General features: G+C 42.6%; 1 protein-coding gene across 4 annotated transcripts in view; it reads left to right on the top strand.

Moving 5' to 3' along the window:
* Positions 1 to 22,859, top strand: part of sfmbt2 (Scm like with four mbt domains 2) — a 226,443-nt gene that overhangs the window by 122,140 nt on the left and 81,444 nt on the right. For all 4 annotated transcript variants that reach the window (XM_072241179.1, XM_072241180.1, XM_072241177.1 and 1 more), the window contains exons 9-11: positions 1,006 to 1,153; positions 4,829 to 4,911; positions 20,372 to 20,498. In XM_072241179.1, coding sequence (XP_072097280.1) covers positions 1,006 to 1,153; positions 4,829 to 4,911; positions 20,372 to 20,498 — 358 coding nt within the window. The remainder of the gene's footprint in view (positions 1 to 1,005; positions 1,154 to 4,828; positions 4,912 to 20,371; positions 20,499 to 22,859) is intronic.

Genomic DNA, 22,859 nt, shown 5'->3' with positions numbered 1-22,859 from the left:
AGTCCTGACGAAGGGTCTCAGCCCAAAACGTCGACTGTACCTCTTCGTATAGATGCTGCCTAACTTACTGTATTCACCAGCAACTTTTATGTGTGTTGCTTGAAATTCCAGCACCTGCAGATTTCCTCATGTTTGAGCTGTAAAATTCTGTTTAGTTAACATTTTTACCAAGAACACATGCACGACAGTTGTACCTAGAGGGTATCCCTCAGAATAGAGCAGCATTCCTTTAGAACAGCGATGAGGAGGAATTTCTTTAACCAGAGGGAGGGGGATCTGGCGGGAATTCATTGCCACAGATGGCTGTAGAGTCCAAGTTGTTCGGTATGTTTAAAGCAGAGATTCTTGATTAGTAAGGGCATCAAAGTACAGGAGAGAGCAGGAGAATGGGGTTGAGAGGAATAATAAATCAGCCAGGATGGAATGACAGAGCAGTCTCGATCAGCAGATTGCCCTAATTTTGTTCCTTTGTATAATGTCCTATGCTGTTTAAAATGCATGTGTACACTGGTATGCTTAAAACTCATTTCAAAAATATTATCCATTTGAGCCTATTTGTCTAAATCCCAAGCAAAATATTAAATTTCAAAGTTCAAAATTTGGAAGTAAATTTATTATCAAAATACATATGTCACCATATACTGCCCTGAGATTGATTTTCTTCAGGACATTCACAATAAATGCAAAGAAACACAATAGGATCCAATAAATAAGTACACACAACAAAGTCAGACAGCCAATGTGCAAAAGGTGACAAATCATGAAAATACAATAATGAAAAAATACAAGATCATAACAATAATAAATAATAAGTATTGAGAACACAAGCTGTAGAATCCTTGAAAGTGAGTCGATGGGTTGTGGAATCAGCTCAGTGTTGTGGTATCCAGGCTGGTTCAAGAGCCTGATGTTGAGGGGGAATAAATGCTTAAATAGTCTTAATTAGTTAATATTTTCTTCCTTAATTTTTAATATTTGCTTAACTAATTTTCTTCAATCCTGTAGGTTTTTAATGACCACTATTTTATGATCACAATTGATGACTTAAGGCCAGATGCTAGTGAAAACTCAATGCTTTGCCATGCTGATTCACCAGGGATCCTACCTGTTCAGTGGTGCCTTAAAAATGGGGTCCATCTTACTCCCCCAAAAGGTTGGTGTTTCTTACAAAATAAAAGTTTTTTGGATAATAAAACCATATAACATATTTTTGAAATTATTTTACCAGATCATCATCATCTTGCATCTGAGTGTAAATCTTGTGCTGATTTTGCAATGCAAATGCTGATGGTTGCCTAGCAACAGTGGTTAAAGCATAGCGAACAATCATCATGATAGTTGGTAATTCATGAATTTCCGTCCTATGTGAATCAGCTGATATCCAATAGGATGTATATTAAAGCTGATTCATGATGGATGATTTATGTTTTTAACCTTTAAGTTGTTTCACATTGCATTATTATTTTCCTGCAAGTTGTTCAGATTTGTAATTATGTTTGCAGCTCTTTGAGAGAGAGAGAGAGAGACCAAATGCACACTCTAAATGCTTGGATGTCACCAGGTTAATTATTTGGTATTTTCCACAACAATTTCTGTTCTGTATTGGAAATCATATATTTACACCTATATAATATTATAGAAGGAAAGTAGCAGTGCAAAGAACTTGCTGTAAAAATTTTGTGGTAAAAATGCAGAGTCATAAAATCACCCTTTTATACAGGACCATAGATTTTCTGTTTGAACCCATGATACCCAGTAATGCTTCCACGCCAGGTGATATGTTGCTGGAGTGAATTTCAAATTGCAGCTCCTTTGAGCACCTTTTTGTTATCTGGAGAAAGGGATTCTAAAAGAACATGAGCGAACCTGTGTAAGTTGTGCAGTTGGCATTAAAATCGAACTTCTGACTTACAGTAAATAAACACAAATTAACCAGAATCCACTGTTTTATTATGAGAAAACCATTTTTAAACAAATAACATGCAGAATCCTAACTGCACCACTAACATTTCTTTTAATGGAAGGAAATCCATGGAGAGGAGCCCAATAGCGTAGCAGTTCACGAGGCGCTTTACAGAGCTAACGATTGGTGTTCAATTCCCACCGCTTTCTTCAGCAAGTTTCTGTGTTCTCCCTGTGAAGCATGAATTACTTCAATTTGCTCTGGTTTCCTCCCACGTTCCAAAGACATGCAAGTTGGTGTGAGCGTTAGTAAGTTTTGGGCATCCCTAGTTGGCACGGGAAGCATGGTGACACGAAGGGCTGCCCCAGCACATCCTTGAACTGTGGTGTTTTTGACGCAAACTGATGCATTTCACTGTCTGGTTCGATGTCCCTGTGACAAATAAAGCTAATCTTAAACCTTATTTGCTATTTTTCCTGGTCTGGCTGTTAAGTGATTTCAGAATCCAGGTCAAAGGCAATTGGGAATGGACCTTCCCAGATCCTATTCTGATTGTGTTCAGTCTTGTAAAATTTATTTTTATGTTATTCCTGGTGAATTTTGTAAATCTGATGCTAGGTGCTTGTGATCTTGCTGCATAAGTTTTTCATTGCACTTGTGCATACACGTCCTTGTATACATGACAGTAAACTTGACTTTGAAACACCTACATGAATGCAATACAAAGGGCTAGAACTGGTAGCTAAGTTTATTTCAGGATTATGCAGTTGAAAATGAGTGAAAAGAGATGATTATCCTGGAAATTCAGTACAACCTTTCCCAGCATGAATCATACTTGCTCATCTAACATCATTACTGACAGGAATCAGATTTCTTCAGTCCTTTACTTCTTCCTCCTAACTTCTTATTTCATTCCCCCCCCCCCCCCAGTGCACACCTTCCCCCTCACCTAGTCTCACTCCTCACCTGCCAGCTTGAACTCCTTCCGCTCCCTTACCTTCTTATCGTGGCTTCCGTCCCTTCCTTTCTCGTCCCAGTGAAGGGCATCAGCCCAGAATGTCAACTGCTTATTCTCCTCCACAGATGCTGCCTGGCTTGCTGAGTTTCTCCAGCATCTTATATGACTTTTGCTCAAGATTTTCAGCATCTGAAGAATCTTTTGTGTTTGTAATAATGTCATCCTTTTTTAGCGCATAAGGGAAGGTCGTCTGCTTTGTCCTAGGTCTAACCTTGTTAATCATGGGCTGACTGTTTTCAGGCTAGAACCCTACTGATCCCACCATGGTTTTGTTCCACCATTTAGACCTCCTCGTCCCGCACCATGAGTCCTCTTCCTCAATCTGCCAGCTGTTCCAGTGGACAATTCCCCAAGCTGCAAACCCTCTCTCCCTATCTTCAACCTTGATTGGCCAACCTAAAGCACCCCAAATTCCCAGACTCAATTTTAGTCTCCAGTGAATATTTCCGTCTGCAAAAAAAAAGGTGCAGTGGCCCTCTGGAGCGACTGAAGTTGCCGCATGGCAGCAAGTTCACGAGTAACAAAAGGAGCTGGTACGTCACGCAGCCTGCAGCAGACTCTGGGCCACTATCTCCATGCAACCTGGATCACCCCGCAAAGAGCTGACATGAACATATGAGCCAAATTATCTCACTCTCTATGCAGTGGTCCCCAACCTCTGGGCCGTGGACCGATACATTGCCGCGAAGAACGCAGGAGTACAGCAGTAGCCCGAACGCACCCAGCACATCTTTCAGAAAGAAGACAAAATAAATAAGCTAGTTAATTAGGTGCCGCCCAGCATGTAAATGTCGGCCCAGATCAGAGGCAATGAAATCGGCAATTGCCTCTGATCTGGGCTGACATTTACGTGTTGGGCAGCACCTAATTAATTAGCTTGTTTATTTCGGCTTTTTTCTTAAAGGTGTGCTGGGTGCGTTCCGGCTACTGCTGCATTCTTCGCAGCCATGTATCGGCCCGCGGCTCGGAGGTTGGGGGCCACTGCTGTATTGGAATCATTTTGATTCTATGTTCTAAGGTTTGTTCGGCATAAATTAGGAAAGACGGATAGTTAGAAATGTGGCTTTGACACTTTACACTCAGTTCTTTCCTTTACCTTTTTACAAACTTCATATACTTTTGTATAGAATAATCTGTCTGAATGGCTTGCAAACAAACGCCTTGTCAAAATCAAAGCCATTATGTTTACCTTGTTCTACCTCAATGCACTGTGTAATGAACTGATCTGTATGAACAGTATTCAAGACAAGCTTTTCTCTATCAGTACATGTGAGCATAACAAACCAATTACCAAAGCTGGGCCTAGTTGTTATGATGGCAGACAAGGCAGGAAGAATTCAATAGCTGTCATCTGCTCTCCCTTTTAGCGGAATCTCTAAGTGGGCTTTGTGGGCGTGTTGGTTGTTAACAAAAACGAAGCATTTCACTGCATGTTTCGATGTACAACTGATGAATAAAATTCTGAATCTCAAATTTGGGCTGCCTGGGGAACATTTTCAGATCTAAGTCTACAGCTACCAAAGATGCCCACATGCTCCTTATTAGATGTGTCAACACTGGTTGTACAGTTACCTTTCTAATAAATGTGCACCAAAACAAAACTGAACCATTACCACACTAAGATCAGTGACCGCCTTTGGGTATTGAACTCAGTTCTAATGTTTATCACGAGAAAGCACACTCCCAATCTTTTTCAAAATCAGAATCAAGTTTACTATCACTGACATATGTCATGAAATTTGTCCTTTTCCAGCAATAATACAATGCAAGACAAAAATTACTATAAATTACAATAAGAAATTGTATATATTGTGTATAATGTATGTGTGTGTGTGTACAGCCATCAGAATTGGATAAGAAAAGAAAAATATTATGAAATATTGCTTATTAATTTTTTACTCTTGCAGGTTATCCTGGTCTAGATTTTGACTGGGCTGATTATCTTAAACAATGTGGAGCAGAGGCACTGTCTCAGTACTGTTTCAGAAATGTAAGTTTTGTCTGCATTTACAAGAGCTTATTATATAATAATTTCATTTAACAACCTTCTACTGTTTCAGGGAAATAGTCGTAAGAAATCTACATACAGTTCTTGGAATTATCTGATGGTGATAATACTTTTGGACTATTATATACATTTTTGTAATTGTTTTTTTTACCGAATTAGTTTACAGCATATAATTCTCTAAAATTAGTGTAGAATTTGTGCTGCAAATTTGAGTTAAATACTGAAATTCCTTTCAAGCTCTCTAACTTGAGCAAAAAAATCTCATGTTCTCAATATTATTTATTTACTTTGTATTTGTACAGTTTGCCTTTTTGCATATTTGTTGTTTTCCTGTCTTGTGTGTGGTTTTTCAGTGATTCTATGCATTTTCTTATGTACTATGAACATCTGTCAGAAAATGAATCTTAAGGTAATATATGGTGACATACATGTAACTTGATAATTGTGCAAAAATCAGAATTAGTAAATTAGTGAGGTAATGTTAGTGGGTTCATTGTCCATTCAGAAATCGGATGACAAAGGGGAAGAAACTGTTCATGAATTGTTGAGTGTGCACCTTCAGCCTTCTATACCTCCTTCCTGATGGTAGCAATAAGAACAAGGCATGACCTGGGTGGTGGGGGGTTCTTAATGATGGATGCCGCCTTTTTGAGGCATTTCTCCCTGAAGATGTTCTGGACACTACCAATTTGCTGTTGGAGTTTGCAAAGGGATCAGTTTGTATAAACCAGGAGTGAACCTCTTAAGCTACGCAAAATGCTACGAAAAGCTCAGCAGGTCAGGCAGCATCTATGGAGGGGAATAAACATTTGGCATTTCAGACTGAGATCCTTCTTCAGATTTCCATCATCTGAAGTATCTCTTGTGTTTACGCAAGAACTAAAGTTTTTTTTCAGATAACCAGTCTGGCATCTTCTCCTTTCCTTTCCAGTCCTGATGAAGGGTCTCAGCCCAAAACATCCACTGTTTATTCCCCTGCATTGATGCTGCCTGACCTGCTGAGTTCCTCCAGCATTTTCCGTGTGTTGCCCTGGATTTCCAGCATCTGCAGAAACTGAAGTGTTTATGAACCTCATCAGGTTCAGTTGTGTTCCCTTTTGCTAAATTTCCCAGTTTCAGTGCTGGGAAAGGAAATGCTGAGAAGTGAGTTTAGATGAGCTTCAGACTTCTTTAGAACCCTGGAGATATCATGGAAAGAGGTCAAAGTGAGAAGGGAAGTTCTATTTCCAGCCAGTGGCACAAGAGTCAATAATCCACCGTTCACAGAACTTCATTGTTGTGCTTGTAAACTCCCGGTCTGTCACCCAAGTAAAGGGGTTCACTGCACGAAAGTCATTGTTTATCTTGCAAGATTTCTAAAAGCAAACAGCTGCAATTTCCTTTAAACATTATTCACATTTTTTAAATAAAGAACTTTATGGAAGTCTTAATGAGATACTTCAGTAGTGAAACCTTTATCTTTTACTATTGACCCACTTTTGTTATCTGGGCAACCAATGTCAATAGTCTGACAGTGCCATGGACAGCAATGAGTGACATTTTCCAATGTTAAATCTTTGCATGTGGACCCATTAGTGTTCTTACAAGCCACTGAGATATCTAAACCAAAGGGTAGCGATTTGAAGAATTCTTCAGTTTGGCAACGTTGCATGGGAATGTGGATTTTGCATGCTGGTTTAAATCTTGATCCAGCAACCTACTGTCCCAAATCTAGAGCATTATCAATGGCAGACATGTTAACCAGCATTAGAGGGGTACAGAGGAGAGAATTTATGAGGGAAATTGCTAGAGGTGATAGAGCTATTCTACCGGAATCTGGAAGAATTCAATAGGCGTTTCACCTGTGAATCTGTCAGGCCCCACACAGTCTTACCAGGTGGAGCGACACTTCATGTGCGAATCCACCAGGGTCAGCTGTTGTATCTGGTGTCCCGGTGCAGCGTCCTCATCAGTGAGAACCAACCACGATTGGGAGACAGCTTTGGCAACGCCTTTGCTTCGTCAGCCTTAGAAGGTGGAATTTCCTGGTGGCCACTCATTTCTGTTCAACTTGCCATTCCCATTCCGCCGTGTCTGCTCGTGGCTTCCTCTGCTCTCTCGCTGAGGGTTGGAGGAGCAACACCTCATATTCTGTCTGTGCAGCCTCCAATCTGAAGGCGTGAACGCCGATTTCTCTAACTCCCTTCCCTCCCCCTTCCATTTCCCTCTTTCTCCGTTCCCCATTCTGGTTCCCTTCTCACCCCTCTATTCTCCTCAGCTGCCATTATCTCTCTCTGATTCCCTCCTCCTTTTCACTCTCTCCCAATGCCCATTTACACCTATCACCTTCTGGCAACTGAACTCTAGCCCCCACCCACCCAGCCACCTTCCTCTCACCTGACTTCCCCTATCACCTACCAGCTTGTACTGCCCACCCCCTTACCCTGGCTTCTTCACCGTTCCCCTTCAGTCCTGGTGAAGGATCTCGGCCTGAAACGTTGACTTTTTATTCCCCTCTATTGGAGCTGCCTGACCCGCTGTGTTCCTCCAGCATTTTGTGTTTGTCTCGTTCATTGCCAACAATTTCTCACATTTCTGAATCAAAAGTGGAGTGGATCCTTCTTTGCTGTGACATTTTTAGAAGTCCTGACTTGAGCTTTATTTCATATTTGATTTATTGTTAGTCCCTGTAGATTAATCGCATGTTAGCTGGGGAGATTAAACAATTCTACGGAATGTTCTGGAGATTGAAGATTTGCTTTTAATGTGGCCAGTTGTTGTAGCAGTGATTCAGGAACCGCCTTAGCTTGAAGCACATCATGAGTGGATTATCACCACACTATTAACTTCTTACTTTGTGTGTTACACAGCCAGAAAATAATGAGGTATCAGCTTAAACTGACAGAGTGAGCTAGACCTTGGAAGTGCAAAAACAGCTGTTGGGCCAATAATTTTAAAGACGTACTGTTGAATCCGCCGTAGACCGTGAAGGCAGTTGTGTGGTGGCAAGGTGCAAGCTGGGAAGTTAAAGTGAGATTGTTTTGGAGCCTGTTTGGCAGCAGTTAGGAAGGCTGAGGGCAAATTCTCAGTTTGAGTGAATCAGAGAGTTAGTCAAGTTTAAATCAAAGTTTATTATCAGAGATGTATACATGCATGCTATGTTGGCACTGGAAGCCTGGCGACACGTGTGGGCTGCCCAGTACAATCCTCACTGATTTGATTTGACGCATTTCACTGTATGTTTCTATGTACATGTGAATTAAGCTGATCATAAACACCGTGAAGTCGTTGCATTGCTACAGTATGTGTTCCCACTGAGATATCGTATCAGCTGATAGGTTAGTCATCAGCGATGGGGGGGAAAAAAAGCACTGTCAATGGTGAAATGATGGGCATTGTGCAGAAACGCTGTGTGAATGGGAGAGCAGTTTGTAGAGATGAATAAAGGAATTGAAAGGGAAAGTGATCGCAAATTATCTTAATCTCTTCGTGCTGCTGAGTTTTCATAACTAAATTGTCTGGCAGCTCATGAAATATTTTGATAGATCTTTTTCTCCATCTTGTCGGTTGTATTTTTTTTTACAAAAGGGTACCTTTGTCAACTCTTGCTAGTTATCTTTAATGCATTAAATATAATTGACATAATAATAACTATGTAATATAAAACACAACAGCACAGAAACAGGCCTTTTGACCCATCTAGTCTGTGCCGAACCATTAATCTACTTTGTCCCATCAGAGTGCACTGGGACGAAAGCCCTCCATACCTCTCCCATCCATGTAAATATCTAAATTTCTCTTAAATATTGAAATCGAACCTGCTTCCACCACTACTTCTTGCAGTTCGTTCTATAGACTCACCACCTTCTGAGTGAAGAGGTTTCCTCTCATGATCCCCTTAACTATTTCACCTTTCAACTTTAATCCATGACCTCCAGTTCTCATCTCACCCAACCTCAGCGGAAAAGTCTGCTTGCATTGACCTTATCTATACCGCTCACAGTTCTGTATAGCTCTATCAAATCTCCCCTCGTCCTCTACCCTGCTCTATTTCCATCTTTTTGATATCTTTCCTGTTTGATACCTTGGTTTTGGATGTTAATTGTGCTCTTCAGGGTCAATAAGTAACAAACCTACTTTGAGCGTTTAGCAATATTGCAGTGTGCTACATTTAGTTTCTCATAATGGGGAAACGTGTCTTTTCTCTGTTCTTCAGACAGTTCTCCAAAATTAAGTCTTTGCTGAGCAAGGAATCATATCGGCATTCTTTATATTAACAAGATTGGCATGTTACTTAATCCTATGTATATCTGAAATTACATGAAAGGACGTTTCGAGCACAAAAGAGAGTTTTAAATTAATTTGTTCCTATGTAATGTACTTCTGTTCTCTCCTGAGTATCAGTGTCAAAGTTGGCGTTTGTTGCCCATCCCTCAGTCGCCCTTGAGAAGGAGATGATGAACTGCGACAAGTCTTGTTGTGATCAGTGTGCTCCCATGGTGCTCTCAGTAAAGAGTTCAAGGGTAGGAATACACCAGTAGTGAGCAACCAGTAATGTATTTTCAAGTTAGAATGCTGATTGACCTGGAGAGCAACTTGAAGGTGGTGATTTTCTCATGATGAGTTGATTGAAAACTTGATTCAGAATCAGATTTACTTATCACATGTACATTGAAGCATGCAGTGAGATGTGTTATTAACAACCAGCACAACCAAGGATGTGCTGGGGGCAGTCCACAGGTGTCACCACACCTTCCGACGCCAACTAGCATGCTCACCATGAACACAGCAAAACAAATGTACAAAGCAACAATGACAAAACGAGCCCCTTGCATCCCTCCCTCCTATCCCTCCTACTCCCCCCCCCCCCCCACATGCATGGGCAGTCCTCTCACCACAAGACAGGCCATCTTTGGCCTCCCGTCTCCAGTGGATTCGTGGAATCACAGATATTGGGCCTTCGACTTCCCCAATGAGCTCTCGGAGATTCAGAATCAGGTTTAATTTCACTGGCATTTGTAGTGAAATTTGTTGTTCTGTGGCAGCAGTCTCTTGCAATATTATAATAACAAAACTATAAATAGCATTTAGAAGTGTGTGTGTGTATGTATGTGTAAATGTAGGTAATTAAATAGTGCAAAAAGAAAGCAAAAAGGAAAATAATAGTAAGATACTGTCCATTCAGCAATCTGATGGCAGAAGGAAAGAAGCTGTCCCTAAAATGTTGTGTGTCTTCAGGCTCCTTGTACCCCTTCCTTGATCATAACAATGGAAAAGGGTATAACCTGGATGACAAGGGTCCTTCATGATGGATGCTGTCTTTTTGAGGCATCACCATTTAAAGATGTCCAGGATACTGGGAGGACTGTTGCCCATGATGGAGCCAGCTGAGTTTGCAACTTTCTGCAGCCTTTCTGATTCTATGCACCGGCCCCTCCACGCTAGACAATGATGCAGGATTAGCAGAGTTACTCTTTTCTGAATTCCTAAGAATAAATAAAAGTTCAAAAAATACAATTGCTAGAAATCTGAAATAAAAACAAAAACTTGCACACATCAGATCAGGTGGCCTCTGCCTGGCAAAGATTTTGGGACTAAAACATTAATCATTTCTGTTCTATAGATGCTGCCTAACCTTTGAGTATTTCCAGCATAGAGGCTTATAAGATAAGAGGGGAGAATCGAGAGCATTATCCAAGAGAAGTGTTGTTTAAAAATTTAAAGGACATTGAAGAAAATAAAGCAAGGGCAATGGAACAGTGAAAGGTACCTGATAGAGGTGTATAAGATGATGAGAGGCATTGATCGTGTGGATAGTCAGAGGTTTTTTCCCAGGGCTGAAATGGCTAACACAAGAGACCACAGTTTTAAGGTGCTTGGAAGCAGGTACAGAGGAGATGTCAAGGCAGAGAGTGGTGAGTACCTGGAAAGGGCTGCCAGTGACGGTGGTGGAGGTGGATACGATAGGGTCTTTTAAGAGACTCCTGGATAGGTACATGGAGCTTTGAAAAATAGAGGCCTATCGGTTATCCAAGGTAATTTCTAAAGTAAGTACGTTCGGCACAGCATTGTGGGCCGAAGGGCCTGTATTGTGCTGTAGGTTTTCTGTGTTTCTAAAGAAGCCCAGAAATGTTCTATAATAGTGTAAAGTACATAAGAATAACAAATAATAAACAGGACTGATGAAGCACCAAAAAATGTAACCCAGTGTGCGGGCGAAGAGGATGTGGGTAAGATTCTTACTGAATACTTCAGCATTGTCCTCGAAGTAGATGGGGTTGTGACTGAATAAAAAGCACGTAAAACTTTGGGTAGGGGCCAACCTAAATGAAATACATCCCAGAAATTCTCCCTGGCTACAAAGTCTTCTCAGAAGATTGGCAAATAACTAACTTTTTACTACTATTTAGAAGGAGTGGAAAGCATAAGCATGTAATTACAGGTCATTTAGTTTAACTTTGGTTGGTAAGTTCTCAGAATAAGTTCTAAGTGATGCTACAGCCCTCAGACGTTTAGCTTCCAACTGCGCTTTGAGGAAAATAGTTCCAAAATACTTAACAATCTGAGAGAGAAACAAATGCTTGTTTGAATGATGGGTTGTTATTTTTAACCAGTACTCTCTACACCTAGATTCTCCCAGAAAACTAAGCGTTCACGGAATGGTGGGGGCATGGAACGCCCTGCCTGGGGTGCTGGTAGAGGCAGATACATGGGGGCATTTAAGACTCTTAGATAAACACATGGATGATAGAAAATTGGAAGGATATGTGGGAGGGAAGCATTAGATTGACCTTAAATCATGGCCAAAGAACGATCTAGGTTGGATGTTCATCCTCAAGAAGGGTTCCTGTCAAGACCTTCTATAATAGATATTTTAATCCAAGTCAGTTCTTACTCTTCTAACTCTAGAAGACAGAGAACCGGTATGTTGAACTTCTGCCCCATTTGAATCATAGGTTGTTTCCCCACTCATTCTTCAAAACTCCAATGAGTTTTGACCCAAGCTGGTGACAGGATACTGAAAGCGTGCTTTCTCTGATCGGCTACCAGTGACTAGTGGTGCACCACAGGGGTTGGTGTTGGGACTGCATCTGTCCATGTGATATGTCAATGACTAGGACAACAAAATTAACGGCTTTGTGGCTAAGTTTGTGGATGATTCGAAGATAGCTGGAGGGGCAGGTAGTGTTGAGGGAAGCAGGGAATCTGCAGAAGAACCTAGACAGATTGAGAGAATGGGCAAAGAAATGGTAAATGGAATATAATATAGGGAAATGTATAGTCATGCACTTTGGTAGGAGGAATAAGGGTGTAGACTATTTCCTATACAGGGAGAAAATTAGTAATTCAGAGGTGCAAAGGGACTTGACCATGATCAGACCACATTTGGAGTATTGTGAGCAGCTTTTAGCCCCTTATCTAAGAAAAGGTGATGCTGTCATTGGAAAGGGTCCAAAGGAGTTTCACGAGAATGATTCTGGGAATGAAAAGGTTAATTTATGAGGAGCGTTTGATATCTCTTAAATCTATCAAGTATTGAAAGGCCTAGACAGTGGATGTGGAAAGGCTGTTTCCTATAGTGAGGAGTCTAGGACCAGAAGGCACAACCTCAGAATTGAGGGACGTCCATTTAGAACCGAGATAAGGAATTTCTTTAACCAGAGGGTAGTGAATCTGTAGAATTCATTGTCACAGATGGCTGTTGAGGCCAAGTAATTGAATATTGTAGTCGCGCTGATACACAACGAGTGAAAGCAACACACTGAGTCGAGCAGGGTCTGGTTGAATTGTTTACCGTTTAAATCCATGCATGCTTAAGTGCCTGCTCCCAGCATCCCCTGCTCTTTGCGGGGTGGAAGTGACGTTGGCTTCTGGGCCGAGGTCTGCCCTGCACTCAGAGCCCTCTCGGTTACTGCTGGCTGCGGACTCGCCCGCGACTGCTGGAGCCAGTTCGCTTGCCGCGTGGCGAGCCACCACGTGACCCCCCTCCCAGCGGCGGCAGAGCAGGCATAAATGTGCTAGATGTTCCTGGCGGGAGCGGCTGGTGATAAATATGTCATCCAGGTAGATGAACAGAAAGTCCAGATCTCGCCCTACTGCGTTCATCAGGCGCTGGAACGTCTGCGCCGTGTTTTTGAGCCTGAACGGCATCCTGAGGAACTCGAACAGGCCAAAGGGGGTAATGAGGGCCATCTTGGGTACATCATCTGGGTGGACTGCGATCTGATGATACCCTCAGACTAGGTCAATCTTCGAAAAGGTGCACGCCCCATGCAGGTTGGCTGTAAAGTCCTGGATGTGTGGTACCGGATAGCGATCGGACATAATAGCATCGTTCAAACTCCTATAGTCGCCGCACGGTCTCCACTCTCCTGCGGACTTGGGCACCATATGTAGTGGGGAGGCTCACGGGCTGTCGGAACGCCGCACAGTCCCCATCTCCTCCATCTTCTTGAATTCCTCTTTCGCGAGGTGGAGCTTGTTGGGCAGTACCCTGCTGTCCCGGGCATGAAGGGGAGGTCCCTGTGTGGGGATGTGGTGCATCACGCCGTGCTTAGGGTCTGTTGAGGAAAACTGCGGCGTGATGATAGATGGGAACTCCGATAACACTCTGGTGAACTCGTTGTCGGAATAAGTGACAGAGTCCAGGTGCAGGGCCGGTAACCTGGCCTCACCGAAGGAGAAAGCCTGGAACGTCTTCGCATTGTCCAATCGTCGTCCCTTCAAATCCACGAGCAGGCAGTGTGCGCAGGGAAAGTCCTCACCCAGCAATGACTGTGATACTGCGGCCAGCGTAAATGTCCATGTAAAGCGGCTGGAACCAAACTGCGAGGGGATGGTTCTTGTGCTGTAGGTGCGGATAGTGCTGCTGTTGGCTGCCTTAAGTTCCGGTCCTGTTCTTATAGTTTGGATATCGTGGCTCGAGGGGGGTAGGACACTGATTTCCGCCCCTGTGTCCACCAGGAATCTACGCCCGGACTGTTTGTCCCAAACACAGAGGAGGCTATCACGGTGACCAGCTGCTGTAGCTATCAGCGACGGCTGGTTCTAGCGTTTCACTGGAACGAGCATGGCGGTCAGCAGCGGTGGGCCCCGGAACCCCACCTTTGGTGATAAAAAAAACACCAAGACTCAGAAGTGGTGCTGTCCCTTGGTGTGGGTGTTATGTGCTCCACTGCTGGGATGTGGGAGGGCTGGACTTTCGGCCGTGTCGCAGCACTGATTTTGATGGTGGTTCCGCCATTTTGTTTGGGATACCAAAACACGTCCACGCGGGCAGCCACCCTGCACAGGTCTCTGAAGTCTTCATCTGCTAGCAGGAGGCGGATGTCTTCTGGCATTTGCTCCAAGAAGGTCTGTTCAAAAAGCAGGCAAGGCTTATGGCCGTCTGCCAGTGATAGGATGTTGCTCCTCAGGGCTGATGGCGCGCAGTCGCCCAGGCCATCCATATGCAGTAACCATGTGGCCCGTTCGCAACAGGAGAGGCCAAATGTGCGCATTAACAGGGCCTTGAGTGCCTCGTATCTGTCTGTTGCCGGGGGCTGATGCAGAAAGTCGATAACGCGGCTCGCTGTCTCCTGGTCGAGGGCACCCACCACGTAGTAATACCTGGTGGCATCTGAGACAATTTCCCTGACCTGGAACTGGGCCTCTGCTTGCTCGAACCAGACCAGGGGTTGAGTGGTCCAGAAGTTTGGTAGTTTAAGGGAAACTGCATTCTGCAGAGCCGAGTCGTTCGTGCTGGCGCCAAATGCCGTTGGACCGTCGGGATCACCAATGTGGTCGTGCTGACACACAACGAGTGAAAGCAACACACTGAGTCGAGCAGGGTCTGGTTGAACTGTTTACTGTTTAAATCTGCGCACGCTTACGTGCCCGCTCCCAGCATCCCCTGCTCTTCGCGGGGCGGAAGTGACGTCGGCTTCCGGGCCGAGGTCTGCCCCGCACTCAGAGCCCTCTCGGTTGCCGCTGGTTGCGGACTCGCCCGCGACTGCTGGAGCCGGTTTGCTTGCCGCGTGGGCAAGCCGCCACAATATATTCAAAGCAGAGGTTGATAGGTTCTTTATTAGACAGGGGATCGAAGGTTCTGGGGAAACATTTGGGGAATGGTGTTGAGAGGGTTAATAAATCAACCATAATCACAAAATACTCTGCAGATGCTGGGGTCAAAGCAACACTCACAACACGTTGGAGGAACTCAGCAGGCTGGGCAGCATCCGTGGAAACGATGAGTTCACAAGGTTAATTCCCGGGATGGCGGGACTGTCATATGTCGAAAGATTGGAGCGACTGAGCTTGTATACTCTGGAATTTAGAAGGCTGAGAGGGGATCTTATTGAAACATATAAGATTATTAAGGGATTGGACACGCTGGAGGCAGGAAGCATGTTCCCGCTAATGGGTGAGTCTAGAACCAGAGGCCACAGTTTAAGAATAAGGGGTAGGCCATTTAGAACGGAGTTGAGGAAAAACTTTTTCACCCAGAGAGTGGTGGATGTATGGAATGCTCTGCCCCAGAAGGCTGTGGAGGCCAAGTCTCTGGATGCTTTCAAGAAAGAGATGGATAGAGCTCTTAAAGATAGCAGAATCAAAGGTTATGGGGATAAGGTAGGAACTGGATACTGATTGTGGATGATCAGCCATGATCACAGTGAATGGCGGTGCTGTCTCGAGGGGCCAAATGGCCTACTCCTGCATCTATTGTCTTTGTTTCGGGCCGCAACCCTCCGTCAGGACTGAAGAGGGAAGGGGTGGAGGCCCTATGAAGAAGGTGGGAGGAGCATGGGAAGGAGAAGGCTGGTAAGTCCCAGGTGAAAAACCACGATGGAATGATGAAGCAGACTTGATGGGCCGAATGGTCTAATTCTTCTCCTATGTCTTGTGATCGTCTAATAGTGCAACATAGAGCAATGCCGACCCTTTAATTTACTCCAAGATCAATCTAGCTCTTCCCACCTGCATAAACCTCCATTTTTCTTCAGGAAGAACAAGGGAATTTGGATCCTCAAATCCTCACAGGTAGCAACACTTGTAGACGAGATGGTTCTAGAAGGATTTGGGGCATTTTTCTTTCCTGGCCTGCCCAGGGATAGAAAGCAATAGCTGAGTTGCTGTGCTGGAGCTGTTGTGTGGCCGACTGCCCCTTCTTTCCATGTCTAATTCCAGTCTTTTATTACACTGATGTTAAATCGCAAGCACACTGTACACAATAGCATTCACTAGCATTCTGGACACAGTCACCATCTTTGGAGCAGTACAAGGAATGCAGTGTTAAAGCCTTTCAGGGAATGGAAATCCACTACTACTACCTCGACTCAGGCCTAGGGGGCCGGCGTCGGGCACGATGACGGACTCCCCACTTCTCCCTCTCCCTTATCAGTGTGTTCAGTTCATCTACATTAGCCGCGCTGCTGCCTTCTAGGAGCGTGTTGACCATAGTCTTGGGAGGGCACCCAGAGTTCATCCTCCCGTGCTTGGGCTCCCATATGATGACTCGCAGGTGGCTCGGGGTGGTGTAGACAGTGCCCCGCTAGTTGCAGTCTTCTCGCCTCGATTTTAGTGGTGAGCATCATTAGGTTGTTATAGAGCTCGACGTTCGTCATGTGCTGTTGCCAACTCACGTCAAGAGCCATCCGGAGCATTCGTGCATAGCAACCATCTAGAGACTTCCGCATCGTCTTGGTGAGTGTCCACGTCTCTCATCCGTACAATGGAAATCCACCCATTCATAATTCACAAGAAATTGAGATATGTAATGAAGTTCACTGTCGTGGAATGCTTTTTTTCAAATGGGGGATAAATAAACGTTTTTTTCCCCAGCTCCCATTTCTTAGCCCATGCACAGATGACACAGCTTTCTGTGATGGAAAGTAGTGTTAAGGACTTGTTCTAGGAATTCAGTTAACATAGGGAGGTCTCCTGCAGCTGAACACGTGCATGTTGTTGTCACCAATTCAGAGCCACCTGAAAAATTACGCGATTGATTGCTGGGCTATTGAAATCACGCTGTCATCGTTCCTACTGCAAATCTGCAACAAGACTCATTGGCAACTGCACCATGTCATTGTGATTGCCACGTCTTTGCCGAATTTTCTGCAGGGGCAGGTGGTTAAATCTTGAAGGACCCATTCCAAACCAGCCACGTAGAAGGATGCCGTGAATCCCAGGGCAATTCGTGCTCCCGATTCTATGAGTGACCCAACACAGGATTTTCAGTGAGCCGGGGATAGTGTGATGTCCAAGTTGTTTAAAATAAAAAACAAATTATAGTGGAGCAAAGAAAATACTTTTGGAATGCAAATCAAGTCAGGATAAATCACATCTCACTGAGGGTTTCAACATTTCTGGTCCTGCCTGTATTGTTTTTGTGCCTGCAGTACAATCACTTTTCTCAGAATGGGGGATCCAGCTTCTGTTGCACTGGGTTCAGTGATGAAGTGCTCAAAAGATACATCAATGCAAACGAATGCCTGCAAGAAACTGAACCTTGGGATAGTATATGGTAACATATTCGTACTTTGAACTTTGAGTGTGTTCACCATCGCATTAAATTCAGATGTACTAGTACAAACCCCGACCAGAAATGCCCTCTCAAATTCCTTGATTCATCCTGTGAATTTATGATCTTGTAATGAACAAAAAGCAACTTCCGTGCAATTCTATTTCTAGGAACGTAAACCTGATTTACTGACTACTTGCTTTTCAGCAAGAATTAGAGATTCCAGTGAAAGTATTTGATGTTCATTGAATATATAAGTGCGCATAAATGGAGCGATGTGTATTTCATTTGTTTAAATGAAATGCAATGATGTATGATTTTTGTTTTAGAGTTAATTTGTAGTCCCTATCTCTGTATTAATGGGGTGGCAGGGTAGTGCTGCGTTTAGTGTAATGTTATTAGAGTGCCAGTGATCAGGGTTCAATTCCCACCGCTGACTGTAAGGAGCTTGTATGTTCACTCTGTGCCCTGTGACGACTTCTTCCAGGTGCTCTGGTTTCCTCCCACATTCCAAAGACATACAGATGAGCAGGTTCATTAGTCACATGGGTACAATTGGGTAGTGTAGGCTTATTGGGCCAGAAGAGCCTGTTAATATACTGTGTCTCTTTTTTTTTAAGTCTAACTAAATATTTTTTTTTATCTGGAATAGCTATTTAAATATTTTCAGCATGGATTCCCCATTTCAAAGGTAGTTCTTCATTCTGTTACAAACACGTCTATTTTAATTGTATTTCTTTTTGATATAGTGTAATACACAAAGTACCTGCTGCTATTTCTGCAGTTTCCCATAGGATATTCACCACAGTGCTGGGTTGTTTGATAGCATCGGCCCCTAAATAGGTACAGACATGCAATCTTTTGTTCTGACATTGATCTCTGAAGGTTGCCTTCAGGATAGGCATTGCTATTAAAGAGTATATATATCAAGCTGGATTAGCAGTTTCTCTTGTAAATGTATAATTAGAAGCCATTCAAATAACTATCTTCATCTATTTTCCTAATGAACACATTTGAATCATTTATTTTATGGAGTAATATGAGGTCTCTTGTATTTGTCTATTTTGATCTTTTTAACGTAACTGAATTAGTGATGTCCTCCACTGGTAAGAACCTACAAAAGTGCTTTTATCTATCATACCTCGTGATTTGTAAGGTTGATATGCTTGCCAGGATGGTTATTTTCTAGTTTGGCATTATAGATGTGCATAAACTAATGAGGGGCCGTGATAAGGTCAACATCCAGTGTTTTTCTTGGGGAACGGGACTCACCAATGAGAGGACATAGGTCTGAGGTACGTGGGGAAGGATGTAAAAGGATGTAAAACGATGTATAAAATGAGTTGCCAGAGGAAGTGTTTGAGGCAGGTACATCAAGAGCATGTAACAGACACCTGGAAAGGTACATGGGTCGGAAAAGTTTAAAGGAATATGGGTGAAACTGTAGGCAAATGGGACCAGCTTAGATGGGCATATTGGTCAACAGGAATGAGTTGGGCCAAAAGGCCTGTTTCGGTATTGTATTGTTTCAGTACATGTAGACCAAGCAAAAATCCTTGTTAATTTTCAAAGAACAAAGAAATAATAAATCATATTTTAAGTTTTGATCTTTCTGATTGTTAAGTCAGACGAAGAAATATTATACTGCAGCATAATCAGCAGCAAACAAAAGAGTATACAAAATAACAGCATTATAGTCATGTAAACTGAACAATTAACCCAGGATTATTTTCTGCTTTTATTGTTGATGGATTCCAGTTTTCAAATATTTCATCTGTTAATTTTATTTCTTGGTATGGGAATTTGAAAATTAAATTGGTTGCATTGTATTCAATGCTTATAAAATTTGGGTAATATTATTTTAATAATGAGAATTTACCCTAGAATGTTTCAAAAACCATTCGAATGCCCTCAGACATATAATTTGACCTTTAGCAAAGAAATGAAGTTAGATCATTTTCACAACTGAATATTAATGAAAAATGCAATGTTCTCTGGTCCAGTGAAATTCTTGACCACTTAATTATATATAATTAACTCTTCATTTATATATCTTTGTAGGAATATTTATAAGTTCCTTCTGCTATTTTTGATTAAAAGGCATTCAATCACCATCAGAACAAATTTTAAGATTCTGATTGTATTAAGGATTCACACTCTACCTTCTAAAAATCTGTTACAAAGCTGTTAAGCTTTAATTCCGCCAATTATCACCTTATATTTAAACTGTTGCAGAACATTCACTATGACGCATAACCTTGTTATAACGTTTCAGTGTATTTTGCCGCTAAAAACTGCATGATAATAGGTTTTGATAAAAATTTGTTTATTAAATATACCATTATTAGCACAAAAACGGCTTCTCCATGGTGAGTTAGGGGCACCAAGTTAATGGGAGTGTGCATAATGGACAATCTCACCTGCTCCCTTACACCTTTTTAGTTATGAAATCACTGTAGCATTTCCACTTCTTGAGAAGGTTGAGGTGAGTGAAGCTCCCCCTGCCCCATTCTAATCACATTCTCCCAGACCACCATTGAGAGATTCCTAACCAGCTGCATCCCTGCCTGGTCTAGCAACTGCAAGGCAACTGACTGCAGTTCCCTACAAAGAATTGTGAGGACTACTGAGAGGATGTGAGGACACCCGTCAGAGATATCTATCTGGAGCATTGCACACACAGGGCCCTTAACATTGTCAGTGATCCCTCCCAACAGTCCAACAGTCTCTTTGAACTCCTACCGTCGGACAGATGGTACCATAGCATTAGGACAAGAACTGTTAGGATGGGAAACGGACACTTCCCCTAGGCTGTAAGACTACTGAACTCCCTGCCACCACCCAGGTCTCATCATCTTTGAAGCGACAGTAGACTTAAACTGTTAGCTTTTGAACTTGAGCTGTAACTGCACCTTACTATTTGTGGTTAAATTATTAAGTCTTTTACTCTGTTATAATCTTCAGACTTCACTCAGTCGGGGCTTCACGAAAAATATGAAGTTGGAGGCAGTTACCCTGTGTAACCTCGCGGAAATATGTGTAGCTTCAATCACAAAAGTAAAAGGACGCTTAATGTGGCTGCACCTTGAAGGTAAGATGATTGAATAGATTTGTTGGAAACAGCAGTAATTCAGTTTGTTCAGCCTTTGTGGTGCTTCTATGACAAGACTATGTATGTAGATTGTGCAAACCCATGCAGTATGGATACCAAAAGTATTTGTAAATTAAAAACTTCTTTACAACAACATTCAACAGATGAATGACATTTCAATCTTGAGCAAGCCTGGGGACATTCATGAAAAAGGGTTTTAATGGATTTTGGGGGATTCAGATAGAAGCAAGTTTTTGGAACCTGTGCAAAATTAAATATATAGAATTTAGGAGCTTAAGTGACTGGTAATACCTATTTGAGATTTCAATAGACTGAGGAAATTAAATATTTATTGCTGTGTACGTACATCTACTGATGCCTCTGGACACATCTTCAGTGATGTTTCTAGAATCATCGGATGTTTCGGGTCTTTCAACATCATACAACCTCCTCCAAGTGACCCAGCCGGGGCTGATCAGACCTCAGCTTGAATATTATTTGAAAAAGTGGACATGGGCTAAGTGTTTGTTTTGCTAAACTTGTTTTAGTTAGATTAGTTGAGGAGAATTTAAATTACAAACAACAGAAAATCTGCAGATGCTGGAAATGCAAGCAGTTCACACAAAATGCTGGAGGAACTCAGCAGGCCAGGCAGCATCTATGGAAATGAATTAACAGTCAACGTTTTGGGCCAAGACCCTACATCAGTCCTGAAGGGTCTCGGCCTGAAACGCTGACTGTTTACTCATTTTCATAGATGCTACCTGGCCTGTGGAGTTCCTCCAGCATTTTGTCTATGTTGTGAGAATTTAAATTACTTTGAGGTGGAGGCAAGTAGAATGTCCCAGATTTAAATTTGTTTTAATAGTCCTCATTCCAGTCAGCAGATTCAGAGAGACCCCTTGAGCTGGAAATGTAGCTTACTAAAGATACATAAAATAAAAGTATCACAATTTGAGATGGGGAGTCGGGTAGGAACAAGCATGGGAGGAAATGTTCCTAGCAAGAACGTAAAGTGAAAGCATAAGAAACAAGAACAGAAGTAAGCCTCTCAGACTCATTTAGTAAGGTCATGGCTGATCTATCTTTGACCTGAGCTACAGATTCTTTCTGGACTCCATTGTAGATCAAAAACACTCTTGTGTGCACTTGGATATAGTCAGTGGCTACTTTATTAGGTACAGCTGTACATCTGCTCATTAATGCAAATATATAGTCAACCAACCACATGGCAGCAACTCAGTACATAAAAGCACGCAGACATGGTCAGGAGGTTCAGTTGTGGTACAGGCCAAGCATCAGAGATGGGGAAGAAATGTGATCCAAGTAGCTTTCACCGTGGAACAATTGTTGGTCCGGACGAGGTGGTTTGAGTATCTCAGAAACTGCCGATCTCTTGGAATTTTCACACATAGTGGTCTCCAGAGTTTACAGAGAATGTTGTGTTTAAAAAAACACAAAACAACAACAGAAAGCATCCAGTTCCGTGGGTGGAAATGTCTTCTGAGTGAGAGGGCTCAGCAGAGAATGGCCAGACGAGTTTAAGCTGAAAAGAAGGTGATAGTAACTCAAATAACCAGGCATTACAACAATGGTATGCAAAAGAGCATCTCTGGACATACGACACGTCAAACGTTGAAGTGGGTGGGATATGGCAGCAGAAGACCACAGGCATGCAGAAATATACTTCATGGCCATGAGTGTACAATCAATCTTTGCATTTCTCAGGAGTAGGAAATTCCAGAGATTCACAACTGTCAGGGAGAGCAAATTTCTTCCCATCTTCAGCTTAAATAGACAACCCCTCATCTAAAACTCTGTTCCCCAATTCCAGATTACCTGACAAGAGGATGTTTCCTCCCAGCATCTACCTTGTCTAACCTCTTCCAGCTCATCCAAACCTGGGAATATTTAATATTTTCAGCTTTTTTTCCATATAATATATTCAAAGCTTTGCCTTTTTAATCTAGAAGATGGCACATACTCTGGAATAATGATGATAAGGTCTGCTGATTGAAGCATTCCTTAAGGTAATTAATAGAAATATTAATACCTGCTATGATATTGCTCTGAGGTTGAGGGTGTTGTGGATAGTGTGGAGGGCTGTCAAAGGTTACAGTGGGACCTGTCAAAGGATGCAAAACTGGGCTGAGAAGTGGCAAATGGAGTTCAACCCAGATAAGTGTGAGATGGTTCATTTTGGTAGGTCAAATATGATGGCAGAATATAGTATTAATGATAAGATTCCTGGCAGTGTGGAGGATCAGAGGGATCTTAGCATCCGAGTCCATAGGACACTCAAAGCTGCTGCACAGGTCGACTCTGTGGTTAAGAAGGCATATGGTACATTTGCCTTCATCA

Source organism: Mobula birostris, chromosome 23, assembly GCF_030028105.1.
Source record: "Mobula birostris isolate sMobBir1 chromosome 23, sMobBir1.hap1, whole genome shotgun sequence".
NCBI classification, from domain to species: domain Eukaryota; kingdom Metazoa; phylum Chordata; class Chondrichthyes; order Myliobatiformes; family Myliobatidae; genus Mobula; species Mobula birostris.
The sequence above is the reverse complement of the archived record's forward strand: the minus strand, read 5'-3'. Positions and strand labels throughout refer to the sequence as shown.